The sequence below is a fragment of the Phaseolus vulgaris genome, chromosome 1 (genome assembly GCF_000499845.2).
Source record: "Phaseolus vulgaris cultivar G19833 chromosome 1, P. vulgaris v2.0, whole genome shotgun sequence".
Taxonomy (NCBI): Eukaryota; Viridiplantae; Streptophyta; class Magnoliopsida; order Fabales; family Fabaceae; genus Phaseolus; species Phaseolus vulgaris.
Genome location: NC_023759.2, coordinates 30,760,061 through 30,776,086, shown reverse-complemented (window position 1 = coordinate 30,776,086; position 16,026 = coordinate 30,760,061). Strand labels below are relative to the sequence as shown.

The 16,026-nt window shown below is 33.6% G+C and overlaps 2 protein-coding genes across 3 annotated transcripts; both read left to right on the top strand.

The window, feature by feature from the left end:
* Positions 1 to 1,267: 1,267 nt before the first annotated feature.
* Positions 1,268 to 4,201, top strand: LOC137813906 (G2/mitotic-specific cyclin S13-7-like). The gene is made up of 9 exons (XM_068616373.1): positions 1,268 to 1,555; positions 1,944 to 2,082; positions 2,182 to 2,242; positions 2,351 to 2,548; positions 2,651 to 2,776; positions 2,866 to 3,114; positions 3,200 to 3,358; positions 3,476 to 3,654; positions 3,754 to 4,201. The coding sequence occupies exons 1-9, from the start codon at positions 1,519 to 1,521 to the stop codon at positions 3,905 to 3,907; spliced, it is 1,302 nt and encodes a 433-aa protein (XP_068472474.1). The 5' UTR covers positions 1,268 to 1,518; the 3' UTR covers positions 3,908 to 4,201.
* A 1,430-nt stretch (positions 4,202 to 5,631) lies between these two features.
* LOC137813905 (calmodulin-interacting protein 111) lies at positions 5,632 to 15,418 on the top strand. 2 transcript variants are annotated; one of them, XM_068616372.1, is made up of 11 exons: positions 5,632 to 6,047; positions 6,683 to 6,850; positions 6,991 to 7,868; positions 9,585 to 9,789; positions 10,852 to 11,059; positions 12,134 to 12,588; positions 13,123 to 13,549; positions 13,770 to 13,850; positions 13,966 to 14,156; positions 14,238 to 14,425; positions 14,606 to 15,418. In XM_068616372.1, exons 1-11 carry the CDS (start codon positions 5,748 to 5,750, stop codon positions 14,685 to 14,687), a joined length of 3,183 nt encoding a protein of 1,060 aa, XP_068472473.1. In that variant the 5' UTR covers positions 5,632 to 5,747; the 3' UTR covers positions 14,688 to 15,418. The 2 variants fall into 2 exon arrangements, 1 of the variants encoding a protein (XP_068472473.1); XR_011081522.1 differs by lacking the exons at positions 14,238 to 14,425; positions 14,606 to 15,418 and having other exon boundaries at positions 5,674 to 6,047; positions 13,123 to 13,611; positions 13,966 to 14,027.
* Positions 15,419 to 16,026: the final 608 nt, after the last annotated feature.

Below are 16,026 nucleotides of genomic sequence, written 5' to 3'. Positions count from 1 at the left end.
AATAGGAATAATAACAACATTTTATCCCCAATCTTTATGCATTTGGATAATCAGGAATAAGGGACCAAGCTTGAAATTCACGCTTTTTCATTTGGTGCACACATTTTTTTGTTAGACCTACATTTGCTCCTCACCAAAGGGAAGTCAAGTTACAGTACCCATCAAATAGTTTTCTTAACTCAATATGGATGAAGTTCTCAAAGATGAGGAGAATGTTAGATATGTTATTCCTCTAAATGTAGAGTTTTCATTAAATATTAACTTAATTATATTATATATAGATAAATTTTATATCAGATTTAAAAGAAAAATTAAGTTGAGTTGTCTTTCTCAATTTTTATACATATGTTTTTTTACATGAATTTACAATGTTCTTGACATGAGAATTTATATTAAAGATTCTACATCAACTAGAGATCAAACTAACTTATATTATATAAGTGGAGACCAATCCACCTTATTAAACCAACTAACTTATATTATATAAGTGGAGACCAATCCACCTTATTAAACCAATTTTTCGTGAGATTGATTTACATTTAAATTTTATTATCTTAATTTTGTATCAAAGTCATTATCTTATTCGAGATTTAAGTTTATCGTGACACTGGTTATCAAGTCTCCTCAATTTTAATTAGGATTCAAAACAAATTATCATGAATTCAATATTATGTGGGATCTGACTCCTCATACTAAATTTTGATATGTGAATGTGTCTTAATTACTTTTTTTTTCTAGTTTGTATAGAGACTTATTGATATACAAGTTTAAAGTAAACTTTAAATTTAAAATAATTTTGTTTATATGATAATGTAAATGATAATGATGTGATGGAATTGAGTTATAATTTCATTATTAAAAATTGTTAGTGAATATAGATAATTATAAAGTATTTAACCTTTGTTTAGAATGTGTATTATTGTTTTCATATATTAAATAAATACTATGTTTAAGAATTTTTAGCATTTTACTATTCTTTTCTGGCTGTACAAAATATAAAAAAATTATATCAGAAATTAAAAAAAAAAGGAATTAGAGAGTTCACGGCATCATTAAGTCATAATAAAATAATAATTAAATTATAAATAAAATTAATTTGCCAGATATAAAAATTAAGAAGACATTTTATTACCCGTGACATTTTTATTTATTTACTTATTATTTTCCTTTTTTTTCCATTCCATTATAATACTTTCTGTACAGGCACGTTCTAGTTTTTGAATTTCCAACGGCTATATTATTGTCGAACCTCAATCGTCGATGAATGTAAATCCAAAGGTCCAAATTCGACTACAGAAATTGACCGTTAAAGGGAGGAGAAGCGTTGTGTCTCTCAGCTTCAAATGTGAAGGCTATTTCACTGTCCCTCTCGCCCTCATTTTCATCCAAGCTCATTCGTCGCCCAGAGAAAGAGAGAGAGAGAGAGAGAAGAGAGGGAAGGGGAAAGTAACCCACGCTTCTACCCAGATTTGTATTCTTTCATATTTTGATTTCATTTCAAAACCAAAAGAATCCCAAATGGCGTCAAGAGCAATAATTCAACAACAAGCCAGAGGTAGTGTCCTTTTCAACTTTGTATTTTCTTTTAATGTCTGTTTCTTGTGTGAACGAGTCTTTATTTTCTGATTCCCCTTGGGAAGATGGTTCAAGTTTTGTCTTTAAGTTGGGATTTTGTTTCTGGGTTGGTTTCTATTGTATCGGATGGAAATATGAAAAGCACTGTTTGGAATCAAAACCCTTTGTATAACGGACAAGTTTCAGTTTTCCCGGATCTTTGTACACAAATCTCTTTGTGTAACTCATCAATCTTTTCAGACCAAAAAAGTTCTCTAGTGTAGACTTTTTTGTTGTTGTTGGAGTTATCTTGTAAATCTGTTTGTTTAGATAAGAAGCAATCTGTCTGTTACCTTTTTTGAATGGGTGGTTTGGTTGTGATTTCCTAGGTGAAGCGGTAATAGGAGGAGGAAAGCAACAGAAGAAGAACGGTGCAGCGGATGGAAAGAATCGCAAGGCGTTGGGTGATATTGGGAATTTGGCAAATGTAAGAGGAGTTGAAGTCAAGCCTCATCGCCCCATCACAAGGTTTCCTATCTCTTCCTCCCTCTCTCTTTCTTTCTTTATCTCTCTCTTTCTTTCTCTGAATCACTCAATATTGATGTGATATTATTATGATTCTTTTAGGAGTTTTGGTGCCCAACTACTTGCCAACGCACAAGCCGCAGCAGTTGTAGAGAATAACAAGGTGACCTACTCTTTATGCTACTTTGTTTCATTTTACCTTAAGGTGGATTGTATTGTTCAATATAGTTATGTTATCATGTCATGACTGTATTTGGTTTTGGAGTTGTAGAAACAAGCCTGTGCTAATGTGGCTGGTCCTGCTCCTGTTGCTGCGGCCAAGAGAGTCCCCAAGCCGGCTCAGAAGAAAGTTACGGTCAAACCAAAGCCTGAGGAAGTCATTGACATTGAAGATAGTCCAGACAAAGAGGTCCAGAAAGACAAGAAGAATTCACAAGCTTTTACTTCAGTTCTCACCGCTAGAAGCAAGGTAGATACACAGTTAATAGAAATAAAATGAAAAAGAAATTTCTTTGAACCAATGTTATACAACTAATATGCCATGCCATCTTTCCTCCTTTTGATGTTATAGGCAGCATGTGGCATAACTAACAAACCAAAGGAGAATATTATTGACATCGATGCCAGTGATGTTGACAACGAACTTGCTGCTGTGGAGTATATTGATGACATTTACAAGTTCTATAAACTTGTTGAGGTATCAAACATGGTTTCTGTTGTGGGTTTTTTGTATTAGTCTGATGTGATGACATTCTAATATTGTGAATGAACATTTGATGCATGAAGCACGAAAGTCGCCCCCGTGACTACATAGACTCTCAACCTGAGATAAATGAGAGGATGAGAGCTATTTTGATTGATTGGCTGATTGATGTCCACAGCAAGTTTGAACTTTCACCTGAGACCCTTTACCTGACTATCAATATAATCGATCGATTCCTAGCAGTTAAGACTGTTCCAAGAAGGGATCTGCAATTGGTAGGTGTCAGTGCCATGCTAATGGCATCCAAGTATGAAGAAATCTGGCCACCTGAGGTAATATTTTCGTTGCTGCCTTGATGATGAATGTCATGATAATAAAAAACAGGGGAATAACATTACACTTTGTCTTGCTTTGCAGGTTAATGACTTTGTACACCTCTCAGATAGGGCTTATACTCATGAACAGATACTTGTTATGGAGAAAATTATACTAGGAAAGTTGGAATGGACTTTGACTGTTCCCACAACTTTTGTTTTCCTAGTGCGTTTTATCAAGGCCTCAGTCCCAGATCTGGAGGTGAGTGAGTGTGAACTTCTTCTTTTTTTCAAGTCCAAGTAAAATATGATTTTCTTACCTTGTTTTCATTTGATGTGTTCTTGTCTGAATGTGTTTATGGATATCTGCATTTTTCAGTTGGAAATCATGTCCCATTTTCTATCTGAGTTGGGAATGATGAATTACGCGACCTTAAGGTATTGCCCATCAATGCTTGCTGCCTCAGCAGTCTTTGCAGCTAGATGCACTCTGAACAAGACTCCCCTTTGGAATGAGACACTTAAGTTGCACACGGGTTACTCACAAGAACAACTTATGTACGCAAAATAGATTGGGTCTTGCTAATATTATTTGGATTTTTATCATTCAAGTGGTGTTTCTTAAATTTTAATTCTATTTGGCATTGTTGCAAACAGGGATTGTGCTAGACTATTGGCGAGCTTCCACTCCTCTGTTGGAAATGGAAAGCTGAAGGTTGTGTACAGAAAGTATTCTGATCCTCAGAAGGGAGCTGTTGCTGTGCGCCCACCAGCTAAATATCTTCTGCCTGAAGGTTCTGCCTCCCAATAATGGAGTAGAGAGTTAAAAAAGAAGCAAAGGAAGAAGAAGCTGTTGTTATAGAGTTGTTTTTTACGCGGATTTCATAAAATAATCCGTAGTAGTTTTATTTCTTTGATTATTGTACTGGCTTACTACAAAATCTGATTTTATAATATTACTTGCAAGTTTTGCACTTGCAAATTCCCTACACAGGTTAAAAAATATTGTGTTATTGCTGCCAAAGTAACATTTTTACAGCATTTTTTGAAATTTTGTTAGTTTTTGCAAAAACATATTGTTTCTTAAAACTTCTTCGGATTATCTAACTCAAACTGGTGCAACCAGGATGTTGTTTCTGCTAACAATGTCATAATGCTAACACGCACTAAAAAAAATAGCATTTTTAAAACAGTAATGTTGCATAAATATGTAAATGGGGAAGGGAGTTTTGGTTACAAGTAAAAATGAAGAATGATATAGTTACATTTTATTTTATCACATTACATTTTTTATATCTAATTTATATATAGCTTTATTATTTGAGATCACATTCAATTCATATTTTTAATTATTATTTTTGTCATTTCAAAATTATGTCCAATAACTTTTAGGGTTTAGGGTTTTTTATATTTTTTATTGTTAGGGTTTTCAAATAATTATTTTTTTATATACCCTAAACCCAAATTGTTAGGGTTTTCAAAATTATGTCCAATTATAAATTTTTTTGAATATTTTTTATTTTTTAAATTATATACGCATACACAATGTAAACATATGTATTAATAATAATTATATAAATCATAAATCATAAATCTTAAATCCTAAAAATATATTTATATCTATTTTCCAATACTAATCAGCAATTAATTATTATTATGTACCTATTCATTTCCAGTAAATATGCAATATATCTTTCATTTTAATCAAATTTATAATATAACTTATTTTAAAATTATTTTTTCCTCTTATTTTTCTTTCTGCTTTTGTCACGCACACAAATTTTAAAATTTGGTTAAAGTAATGGAACACACACAAATTTGTTTAAAAGTAATGAATACTTCTAATATATTATTTAGGGTTTAGGGTTTCACACAAATTTGTTTAAAAGTAATGGAACACACACAAATTTGTTTAAATGTAATGAATTTTACTTCTAATATATTTATTTTTATTTTCCAATACTTCTAAATATTGCTAAGGATTCTAAATATGTTTTAGAAAGAAACTCTAATTTAACATATTTTAGAAACACACCATTAGCTAACAATTAAATATGTTTATTTTTATTTTCCAATACTTCAACCATTAATTATTATTATTATTATTATTATTATTCCTTTTTAGTAAATATATAATAACTCTAATTAAAAGTGCTAAGGATTATTCTTAATATGTTTTAGAAATAAACTCTAATTTAATATATTTTAGAAAGAAACCACACCTTTTTAGCTAACAATTAAATATGTTTTTTAATTATTATTATTGTCAGTCATTTTGTAAATCAGTGAGTGTTAACCATAATTTACCATAATTTTTTTTATGATTATATATTAATTTAATAGCTTTATTATTGCCTATTTTTTTAACATACAATTTATTTTAGTTTAGCTTAACTGAAGAAGTGTATTTATTCTCTCTTAAAAACATTTATAAAAAACTTTATTTGAATATTTGAAAAAAGTAAGCATGAATTATATGATTTTATCTTTTACAAAAGAAAAATTATGTAATTTATCTAAATTTCCAATGTATTTGGTCGGTGCAGAAGCATGGTATGCTATTTATACTAAAACGGTAAAACCCTCTCTGCTGAAGGGGGTTTTGCATAAAGATTCAGTTTTTCCCTCACAGTACAGCGCAGGGTGAAATAATGCCTTCGAGCTCGAATTCGAAGCAGAAAAAGAAGCAATCGAAGGCGCAGCTGCAAAACTCACCATTGTCGTCGAATACCACAACAACGCCTTCTAGAACGCAGCCACAACAACCACAAGAGCATGCCTCTTTGTGCGTAGAAGCTTCTCGAAAGTTCCCTTCTCTCATCGCTGAATCCGCGTTCGTCGCCGAAATCATCCATGTCGACGACATCGTTCCCCTTTTCAAGGGCTTCAGAATTTGGCTATCCGAACCTTCCATGCTCTCCTCCTCTCTCTCCCCCGGTTCCATTGTCTCGGTAATCACCATCACCGTCACTAACACATTTATAATCATCATCACAATTACCTTTTTTTATAAATTAATGTGCCTAAGGTTGCATTTTGGCCCCCTTTTTAGACTGCACTTGTGCTGTAGTAGTTCCAATCCTTTGGTTGATCATATATTTTGTATTACTGAACTTATATTATTAATTTTATTTTGGTGTGAAATTTGTAAATGAAGTCGAGCTAACTACTTGTTTGGTTCGTAACTAAGTTCAATGAGTTAGATATCGAATCTAGTCTCAAACAGTGTTCGAATTGATACAGTTCATTCCCTCAAGTTTAAAAAGTTTCACTTTAGTTCTTATAGTATTCTGTTTATATCAAATTGGTGGTCTTTATGGCAGTTTTGACACCAACTGTGTCAATTTTGGGTGATTTTTCACTTCTCACTGTTTGACATGTATTACCAAATTAGTTATATAAATTATAAAAAAGGAAAAGATTGGTTTAACAAAATTAAAGTTGCCGGAGTGAAAATTATGTTTTAGCTAATGAATGTCAATATCGGTTTGTTTTGGCCGTCATAGTTTCATGTTGTCGTATCAGTTTATTATTGGATTCTTTGTGATGCTGCTATTCTTCTTTCACCATTTTGATTGATTTTTAGGTGTCTATTCCATCTTCAGACGAGAAAAATTCACAATTACATAGTTTCCCCCTAGTGTCATTAGCTAATGAATGTGCCAAATGCAATGGACTGGAAGTTGGGAAGGCAGTTGATGATGATGTTGCGGGGAACTACTTTGTGCTTGCAACGGTGTTTCCTGCTAGTAAGGTTTGTCCTGTTACTATTTCTTTTATAAAATTCTTATGAGCTGTATTTAAAGAGACCCTTTTCATATGTAAGTGTATGTGTGTATTTATAACCGTGCATCTATCTTTACCAGAATTTTATATTTTATTACATTTACATAGGTTTTGAAGAATGGAGTACGACTGTCTTCCAACCTTTATTATACCATGGGATGTCCTCCTATGGGAACAAGTGTGTTTGTTTGTGCATTACAGAAACAACTCTTGCCTACTCCTGCCAGTGAGAGCAATGAACATCATTATATGGAAAATAATCGTCTACCTATTAATAATTGCAAGGAATTGTATCTTCAGTTGGTTCCTTCTAAAAAGGGGCTACCGTTGAAGTTTAATAGTTTTCCCTCATTGGACGTGTCTAAGGTGAAATCTCATGTCCAATTTGAGAATGACACTGTTGCTTCTCCTGCAACACCTTCTTATGGATCAAAGTTTTCTAATGCTAGTGGTCTGTCTTCTCCACAATTTGACGATTCAGCATCTAGTGTGCCAAATCATAAGGGTCAATCTCTGATTTCATCTGATGTCAGCTTAGCATTAAGGGATGAAAATTCTAAACAATCACTTGAGACATGGGCAACGTCATGGTTATATTCTCGATCTTTACTTCTAGGAAATCTTGTCAGTGTTCCAATGTTTTCAGAGTGCTTTTTCCAAGTGTTAGGAGCTAAAAAGCAGTCAGTTACCAAATCTGATCAGTATCCATCAAATGGAAGCAGTGATTTATATCCTGAGGATTCTGATATAGCAGATAGTGTAAATCAGGCTTTCACTGTTAATTACGAAACAAAGGTATTTTTATCTCTGCCATCAAATACAGCATCTGAAGAGCCAATTCAAAGGGACATACATTGTGTGAAACTAGATCACAAAGTTGGTAATGCTAGCTTACCAGATAGAATCTCTAAATTGGGTGGTCTATCCAAAGAATATACACTTCTAAAGGACATAATTTCTTCGTCACTGAATGATGCTTTATCAAGGTAGGTCTTGTCTGATGCATATTTTCGCATGTGGGTGTGACATATAATATTGAACACTTCTACTATTTATTTATTTATCTCCTTGCTGTAGATTGTGTGTTGTTCTATGCATAATTTATGTTTGGTGGATTCAAGTAGTGCTTACTGTTAATTAAGGTTCCTGCCACAAACTCATAATATTAGGTGCATTCATATTATATTTGGGACGAAGGTTTGATATTTCTTTATTTGAATTTTATGTTATATATGTCTCTATAAGATATCTTCATTATAGTTTCATAAGAAAATGGAAAAATGGTTAATAGTTTGATTATACATTCTTCTCTAGTGGTAGAAGAGTCTTACTTATAGTGTCAGAGCACACAGAATGTCATATCTTTATTCATGTGAATCAGGTTACTCAAAGGTCCAACAGCCTCCTCTTTACCATGCCCTGTCCCAGTATACCAAATCCCTTTTACCGTGTTCATGCCCCTTTTCTTTTTTGTGTCTTGTCATTTGAAGTTCCCTGAAACATCGATTTCTTGCTGTCTGATTTTTCATTATTGTTTGTGAATTTTTAATGTAATAGACACAGTGCTATCATAGGACTCTACAAAACCAGAATTGTGTTGTCCATCCATGGTCTTAACATAGTGTATATCAAGGTAGTCCAGGGTGAAACTGCTCATGGATTTTTCATGGATTGCAAAAAAGTTAACCCCTTGCTGAAGAAAGGTTTTAAAGTTAGCTATGGGAGAACCAGTTAAATATTTAATTATTTTGCACTAAATCTCCATATAATATAATATCTCAAGCATAGCATTCAGGACAGGACAGAATAAAAGATTAAAATTTTTTCAGAGAGTCCTAAAGACTACTTGATATTTTTTAGTCTCACTATTTTACCCATTTAGCATATTACCCCAGCAGTACCATAGCTGCATTGCACCTTTTGGCTTCTTAGGCAACACTGATATGATATCACTTTTTCATATTCCTGTGGAAGAGGGCCCTCTTTGCCCTTCTGCTTCAGAAGCAGATTTGGAGCATCCTCTGCTCTTGTACTTTGTTTCTCTTTTCTAATGAATTTGTTCTTTATATAAAAAATATTCTGCTCAGAACCGAAAGGGTTTCGGAACATATGGTTGTGCATTTAGATATTATATACCTTCAGATTAAATATTTGAAATTTTCTCGTAATTCTTTATTAAGCAACATGTTCGTTATTTAGTATTTGTCTTCTCCCGTATTTGTTACAAGCTGTAATTGTTAATTATCATTTAATTCATCTTTCTTGTACACTTAACTGTGTGTGGAGAGCATTATTATTTTTTAATTAATGGATAACCATTGAAATTTTATTCCTAAGAGAACGGCGTGTCCGTCATAAAAGTCAGTTACTGATAGATTTTCTCCAGATACCCTTTTTTGGTGATTAGTTTGTGAACAAGATAGTTCAAGTGGTTATCTCTTTGTTCTTAATGGATTTAATTTGCATATATTATCATTTTTTAACTTTATACGATTCAGTTAATTCTTTGATAGTCAATTTATTAGAAACATGGATTTTGACAATTTCTTGCTGTTCATTTATATCAGTTTATAATTGTCAATGATTAAATTTATAGTTCAAAGTACTGACCTCCATGATTATGGTTATGTGTTCTCACATATTTATATGCATTGGGACATGCACTTCTAAATGCTCATGCTTCTTGTTTTTCCAACCTGTAGTTTTGGTCTAAGAACTACAAGAGGTGTCCTTCTTCATGGTCCAACTGGTACAGGAAAGACTTCCCTGGCTCAACTATGTACTCATGACGTGGGAGTCAATTTTTTCCCAATAAATGGACCTGAAATTGTTACCCAATATTATGGGGAAAGTGAGCAAGCATTACATAAAGTTTTTGATTCAGCCATTGAAGCTGCACCTGCTGTGGTTAGATTTTTTGTCAAGATTGTGTTTCAGTTATTTCCTTCCATTGTGTTTGAACTAAATAATGTTTCTACTAGCTACATATTACATGAAGTTGTTGAAGTTTAACATTATAGGTTTAGAACTTTAGCGGTAACTCTTACCATGTGCAATACTGCAATCATGCATGTAGGTAGTGGGGATTTTCTCATTGTGATTTCCCTTTCCAGTTTGTGATACAACTAATGCATTTAAGAAGAGACCCTTTCCTTAAAAGCATTCTGGCGCAATATCTCTAATATGGCATATGGTGCTGATTTGTGTAACCAGTAATACACCCAACATTTTGAGGCTTCTTGAAGTATATACGAATTTTGCTGCCAGAATTGTGGTCAAAATAAATCAAGTGAAATTTGACGTAGGTACAATACAAAGATTTCTGAATCTTCTGATGCATCATTCAATTACAAAATGTTGTTAATGGGTATCGGTGAGATTTGAAGGCAATAGGATTATAAAATATATAAAATTAAAATTTTAAGATTTATTTTTTCATTTAATGCCCTGATTTTTATTTTAAATTCTGGTGAAAAAAATTATGGATGATTCTATTTTTTTTTAATTCTCTTCTATGATTTAAAAATCCTTAAAAGTTTCCTGAATTATTATAAATTCATGAATAGTTCTTGTTCCGTACAACTTCAGGAAGTTATTGATGGTAGCCTCCAATCGTGTTATTTAATGATGTAAAAAGACTGTCTTATATTGGAAATTATTCTTGTATCTATAATTTCTCTGGTGTGAGATTCACCACAAAATATTCAGGTGAGTTACACCGCCAAAGCAATATTTAAATTAATACACTTTCTCTTCAATATTCTTAGATTTGTTGAAACATTCCAATCATACTTTGCCCATGGAAGCCTGCTCTTGTTCAATGTTTGGACAATCTTGACACTTTAGTCCAAACTTTTATTACTCTAGTTTTGTATTTTTAAGGTTCAATGAGAATAGTTCCACTTATTTCAAAACTGATGTTTTATATTCAAAGTTCTCCTGATTGACTGAATATTTGATTTCTGTTAGGTATTCATTGATGAATTAGATGCAATTGCCCCTGCAAGGAAAGAAGGAGGTGAAGAGCTATCTCAAAGATTGGTTGCGACTTTATTGAATATGATGGATGGAATTAGTAGAACTGAAGGGTTACTTGTAATCGCTGCCACTAACCGCCCTGACCATATTGAGCCAGCTCTCAGACGACCTGGACGATTTGACAAGGAAATTGAAATTGGTATGACCTAAGCTGATACCTCCCCATGAATAGTATGCTATTATCTTAAAATAAATGCTTACATGCCTAACTCTATGTTAACTTCTGCCTCCACATGTTACTTCTTTGTAAGCACGATCTGGTTTGATATGTAAACAGTGCAATTTCTGCATCAGGCATATGGGTATTTTTTATCAAAAATAGAAAAAACGGTTCATATGTATTGCTGCTCCTTTTCATTCTAATATCTAAACTTCTATTATTTTACTACTATAAATACCCTATTAGTTGATTATATTCTGTTATAAGACTGCCATTTTGCAATGGGGAGATTTCCAGATTTGCTATTCACTGATGACTTGATAATAAAATTGTGCTTCTTTATACATGTTGGGTTTTGGATTTATAAGCTTGTATTGCATATACCCGTACTTACAGTGTGTATATACACAGGAGCCGAACAATTGAGTTTGTGTTTCCTTGCAAATTTTTCTCTCCCTATGTTAACATATACATAGTATTTGAGTTTTAGAGTACAACGTTGAATAAAAAAAACTTACTACTCTGAACAGTATGAAGTTTATCAGAACTATGTATTTTTAGAAGTGCTTTATTAGAAGAGCACATAACATAAATTATCATGGTCTTTCTTTGAGTTAAATATTTTTCTACAATGTGTTATTTTAAATTGAGGCTTTTTAGCACTTACTGCCATGGGTAGTTACATTATCTAAATTGACTCTGCATTATTTTATGAAATGACATAATAAAAATTTGTAAAGTTGCATATTGTTATCCTTTTATTTATTGAAAGAGACAAATGCAGTATGTGCTTTTTTTTAGGGTCGGGGTATAATCACCACATGCTTTGTATTCTATGAGTCAAGAAAGGGAAAATTAGATTCCATTTTGATCCTTGATTCTTAAAAATTACCAATGCCACTATTGTTTAGTGGTTGATTGAGTGACTTTGACTTGCAAAATAATGTTAGTCTGAAGCAAGCATTTTAGGATACAGATCAATTTTTCTGTTCAAAATACTTCAATGGATTCACAGAATAACTCATTTACTGCACACGTCAAATCCATACGCAGGTGTTCCATCCCCCAAACAACGTTCAGATATTTTGCTCACTCTTCTCAACGAAATGGATCATTGTCTCTCCGAGGTACAAGTTCAACACCTTGCCACAGTCACTCATGGTTTTGTGGGTGCTGATCTAGCTGCACTTTGCAATGAGGCAGCCTTGAATTGTCTGCGACATTATGCCAGCTTTAAGAAGACTTATGATTCTTTTTCTAATTATATAACCGATAAACCTGTTCTGATGAATGGTGTAACAAACTCAATAGATCATTTGGATGAGGCAACTTCATCTGTTTCAGATATGTCGGCTACCAGTCCTGTATTACGTCCTTGCAGGATAAGAACAACTTATGAAACTACAGAAATAATTCCTGAGAGTGTTGAAGAAGAGCAGATTTTGAAAGTAAGCTTTGAAGATTTTCAGAAGGCCAGGATGAAAATAAGACCTAGTGCCATGAGAGAGGTATGATTGATGTCAAAGTGGGATTTTTGCGAACCAGTTTTTACTAAAATATATTATCTCTGACCCAAGATCTGTCTTATTTATTTGGGCTTATTTTGGTATTCCCTATTTTTTCGCAAATCCCTTTCAAGTTTCATCATAGAATGAATTACCTTAGTGTGTTGCTAGCAGGCATATCTTGGCTCATTAAAATTACTTGTACAAGGAATGCCATCTCTTGTCAACACCCCCATTCAACTGTGATTTGTTATTGGCTGTAATGAGTTTAGTCTCTCACATTTATGGAATTTCTGTCAAATAAAATGATTTTCTTTTTGTATTTTCTTTCATCTACACTTTATTTGATACAAACTATTGAAGTTGAGGAACCTGTGACCACAATGCGTTTCACTATAATGAGATCTGATGTTCTGTTCATGTAAAATTGTTTATAACATGATTAGATATATAAATATCAGAATTTTCTATCTCAAAATTTTATGAAAATGGATTGTGAAGCATAATACTTTCGTTGTCAAATTTTTGAATGCTTAGGTAATCCTTGAGGTTCCAAAGGTTAATTGGGAAGATGTTGGCGGTCAAAGGGAGGTCAAAGCTCAATTGATGGAAGCAGTTGAATGGCCACAGAAACACCATGATGCATTTGACCGAATTGGAACTCGCCCTCCTACCGGTGTATTGATGTTTGGGCCTCCAGGTTGTAGTAAGACCCTCATGGCACGTGCAGTTGCTTCTGAAGCAGGGTTGAACTTTCTAGCAGTCAAGGGTCCTGAACTCTTCAGCAAATGGGTTGGTGAATCTGAGAAGGCCGTCAGATCGTTATTTGCAAAAGCAAGGGCCAATGCCCCATCAATAGTATTTTTTGATGAAATAGACAGTCTTGCTGTAACTCGTGGGAAGGAAAGTGATGGTGTTTCAGTGTCAGATAGGGTCATGAGTCAACTTCTTGTTGAGATGGATGGTTAGTGATGAATCTTGGGCAGTGGAATGTGAATTATTGCTTATATACATATTGCTTAAGATGTAAGATAACTTTACTTGGGGCTCATTCAGCTTGTGTGTGGCTCCAACATGTTGATTGATGTCTGTTAGCCAGAAAATGATTTTTTTTTAAATCAGTTAGTTTTGAACTTTGGACTGGGATCGTATTTTTCTTTTGACAAAATCTTTATTTGTGTCAGGTCTACATCAAAGAGTTAATGTCACTGTCATAGCTGCTACAAATAGGCCAGACAAGATTGACCCGGCCCTTTTAAGGCCAGGTATCCTCTCTCTTTTGTTGTTCTCCAAGTCTTCTATGCCCATTCAGATACATGATGGTGGATGAGTTGTATTAACAGCTTAAGTTGCTAAATGATTGATTTTTAACATTTACAGGGCGCTTTGACCGTCTGCTATATGTTGGACCTCCGAATGAGGTGGATAGGGAAGAGATATTTCGCATTCATCTGCGTAAAATCCCATGCGGTTCTGATGTCAGCCTTAGAGAACTAGCTCTACTCACAGATGGTTGTACTGGGGCTGACATATCATTGATATGTCGGGAGGCAGCTGTTGCAACAATTGAGGTGTGTCAATCAACATGACTTTTTGATATCTGTGTTGTCACTTTTATCAAAGTAAAATTTGTTTTGATGTTATGTTACCAGGAGAGCCTTGATGCTTCAGTTATAACAATGAAGCATTTAAAGATGGCAATCGAACGGATCCAGCGATCAGATGTTCACTCCTACCAAAAGCTGTCAACAAAATTTCAAAGGGCCGTCCACAGCTGTTATATAAAGGATGAATTGAATGACATGCAGTGCGACACTAAACCTATCCAGTTCAACGTTTGGTAAACATGTCTTGTTCCATCCTGTGATAATTAGAATTCATTTGTTTTTTTGGGGTCCAGAAAGGTGGAATTAGAAATTCAAAATGGTTTTGCTAAACTCAGCTGAAAACTGATTTTATTTACACCTTCAGTAGTTATTAAATTATCTTGTTTTTCATTTTAATTTCTCTGAATAAGCAGGAAGTTCATAAAATCTTGCACGTTGTTCCTCTATCAGACTCCAGTTGCCATCTTCAATTTAAGAACTGCTCGAAGTAGTTAACCACAGTCCTCAGAGAACTATTATGTTGGTCATATTCCATCCCACGACTGGGTTCAGGTTCATCACGTGAAGATCATCTGCACTGCAAACTCTAGATTGAGCCTTTATTAAGTATGAGCGCAGTATCATGTTTGTCATGTTCCTGAGGCTGGGTTTATTTGCTTATGGAGCACAATCATGAGAATCAATGTGTACACCAACAAAAAAGGTGTAATTGCTCAAATTTGTGCTGAAAACCCCCTTGGCTGACCAATCATGGTCGTCAGCCTTTCCGCTAGAAGATGAATATATTTTGAGAATGATTACTAACGTGGTCTAGCTTGGAAGTTTTGCTTGCTTCAATGTTAATTACTTTTGAAGGTGAGAGAAGCAACGATGTTGTAGGGAACGGTCATTCAGATCTGTGCGTCATTTTCAGCAGGCCAATTTTCTAAAGGTGTCACCACATAAGTTTGCACACAAAATAATAAATTATCGAGTTTGCTGATAAAACTTAAATAGGTTGAGGAATATGTTGTATATTAGCTGAGAGCAACGCATATACAGATTAGCCTTGTTTTGGCCTATTCAATGCGTAATAACAGTTGTAGATGAAATTTTTTACTAGGAATTTCTTTAGCGAATTGGTCAAAAGTTTCTTAGCTGAAAAGTTGATTTTGTTAACTTTTGTAGATGCTGCATTATTGACACATCATTAGATTATTATTATTGTTATTATTAGTCTTCCTTTCTTGGATGGTTGCATCGGGCTCGCTGAATCTACTCATTCATTGAAATGTACAAGTGATTTTTTTTTTCGTACGTTTTTTATAAGAATCTATTTCTCCACTCAAAATTACATCTCTACCCCGTATCTCTTCAGTCATGAATGATGCATACTTTTTGGTTATGAGATCTTTTTTTGGTCAATGGGTTTTTTTGGTCATGAGAGTTTTTTTGGTGTATGGGTGATTTATCTTTAGCCACGTGTCTTCAGCGAGATTTAAATTTATAAACTGCAAGCACAGTTTGTCTATATGATTCAGCCCGCCAACGGAGTTAGATCTGAATAATTTGTCTGATATGATTGGATAAACATCACGAATTTAAGATTCTTACCATTTGGTAGTTTCTTAGGCTGTCAAATTTCCATGTGATTTTTATACAGTTTAGCAATAACGACGCCACAAAATTTGTCAGCTTGTTACTTTTCTGTCGCCGTGAAAAATACTATTTAACTAACGAAAGTTATACTTTTAATTTGTCGCTTATTTGTAAGAAAAAAAAAGATTGCGGTAAAGTTGTTCTTTTTCTTTTCATTTTGCATCATTGGAATTTTTATTTTTACAAGCCCATAAAT

Coding starts and splice junctions, on each gene's coding strand:
- LOC137813906 (XM_068616373.1), top strand. CDS start 1,519: ATGGCGTCAAGAGCAATAATTCAACAACAAGCCAGAG. Junction 2,083..2,181: donor CCTCATCGCCCCATCACAAG/GTTTCCTATCTC, acceptor TGATTCTTTTAG/GAGTTTTGGTGCCCAACTAC. Junction 3,115..3,199: donor AAGAAATCTGGCCACCTGAG/GTAATATTTTCG, acceptor CTTGCTTTGCAG/GTTAATGACTTTGTACACCT.
- LOC137813905 (XM_068616372.1), top strand. CDS start 5,748: ATGCCTTCGAGCTCGAATTCGAAGCAGAAAAAGAAGCAATCGAAGGCG. Junction 12,589..13,122: donor GACCTAGTGCCATGAGAGAG/GTATGATTGATG, acceptor TTGAATGCTTAG/GTAATCCTTGAGGTTCCAAA. Junction 13,550..13,769: donor ACTTCTTGTTGAGATGGATG/GTTAGTGATGAA, acceptor TATTTGTGTCAG/GTCTACATCAAAGAGTTAAT.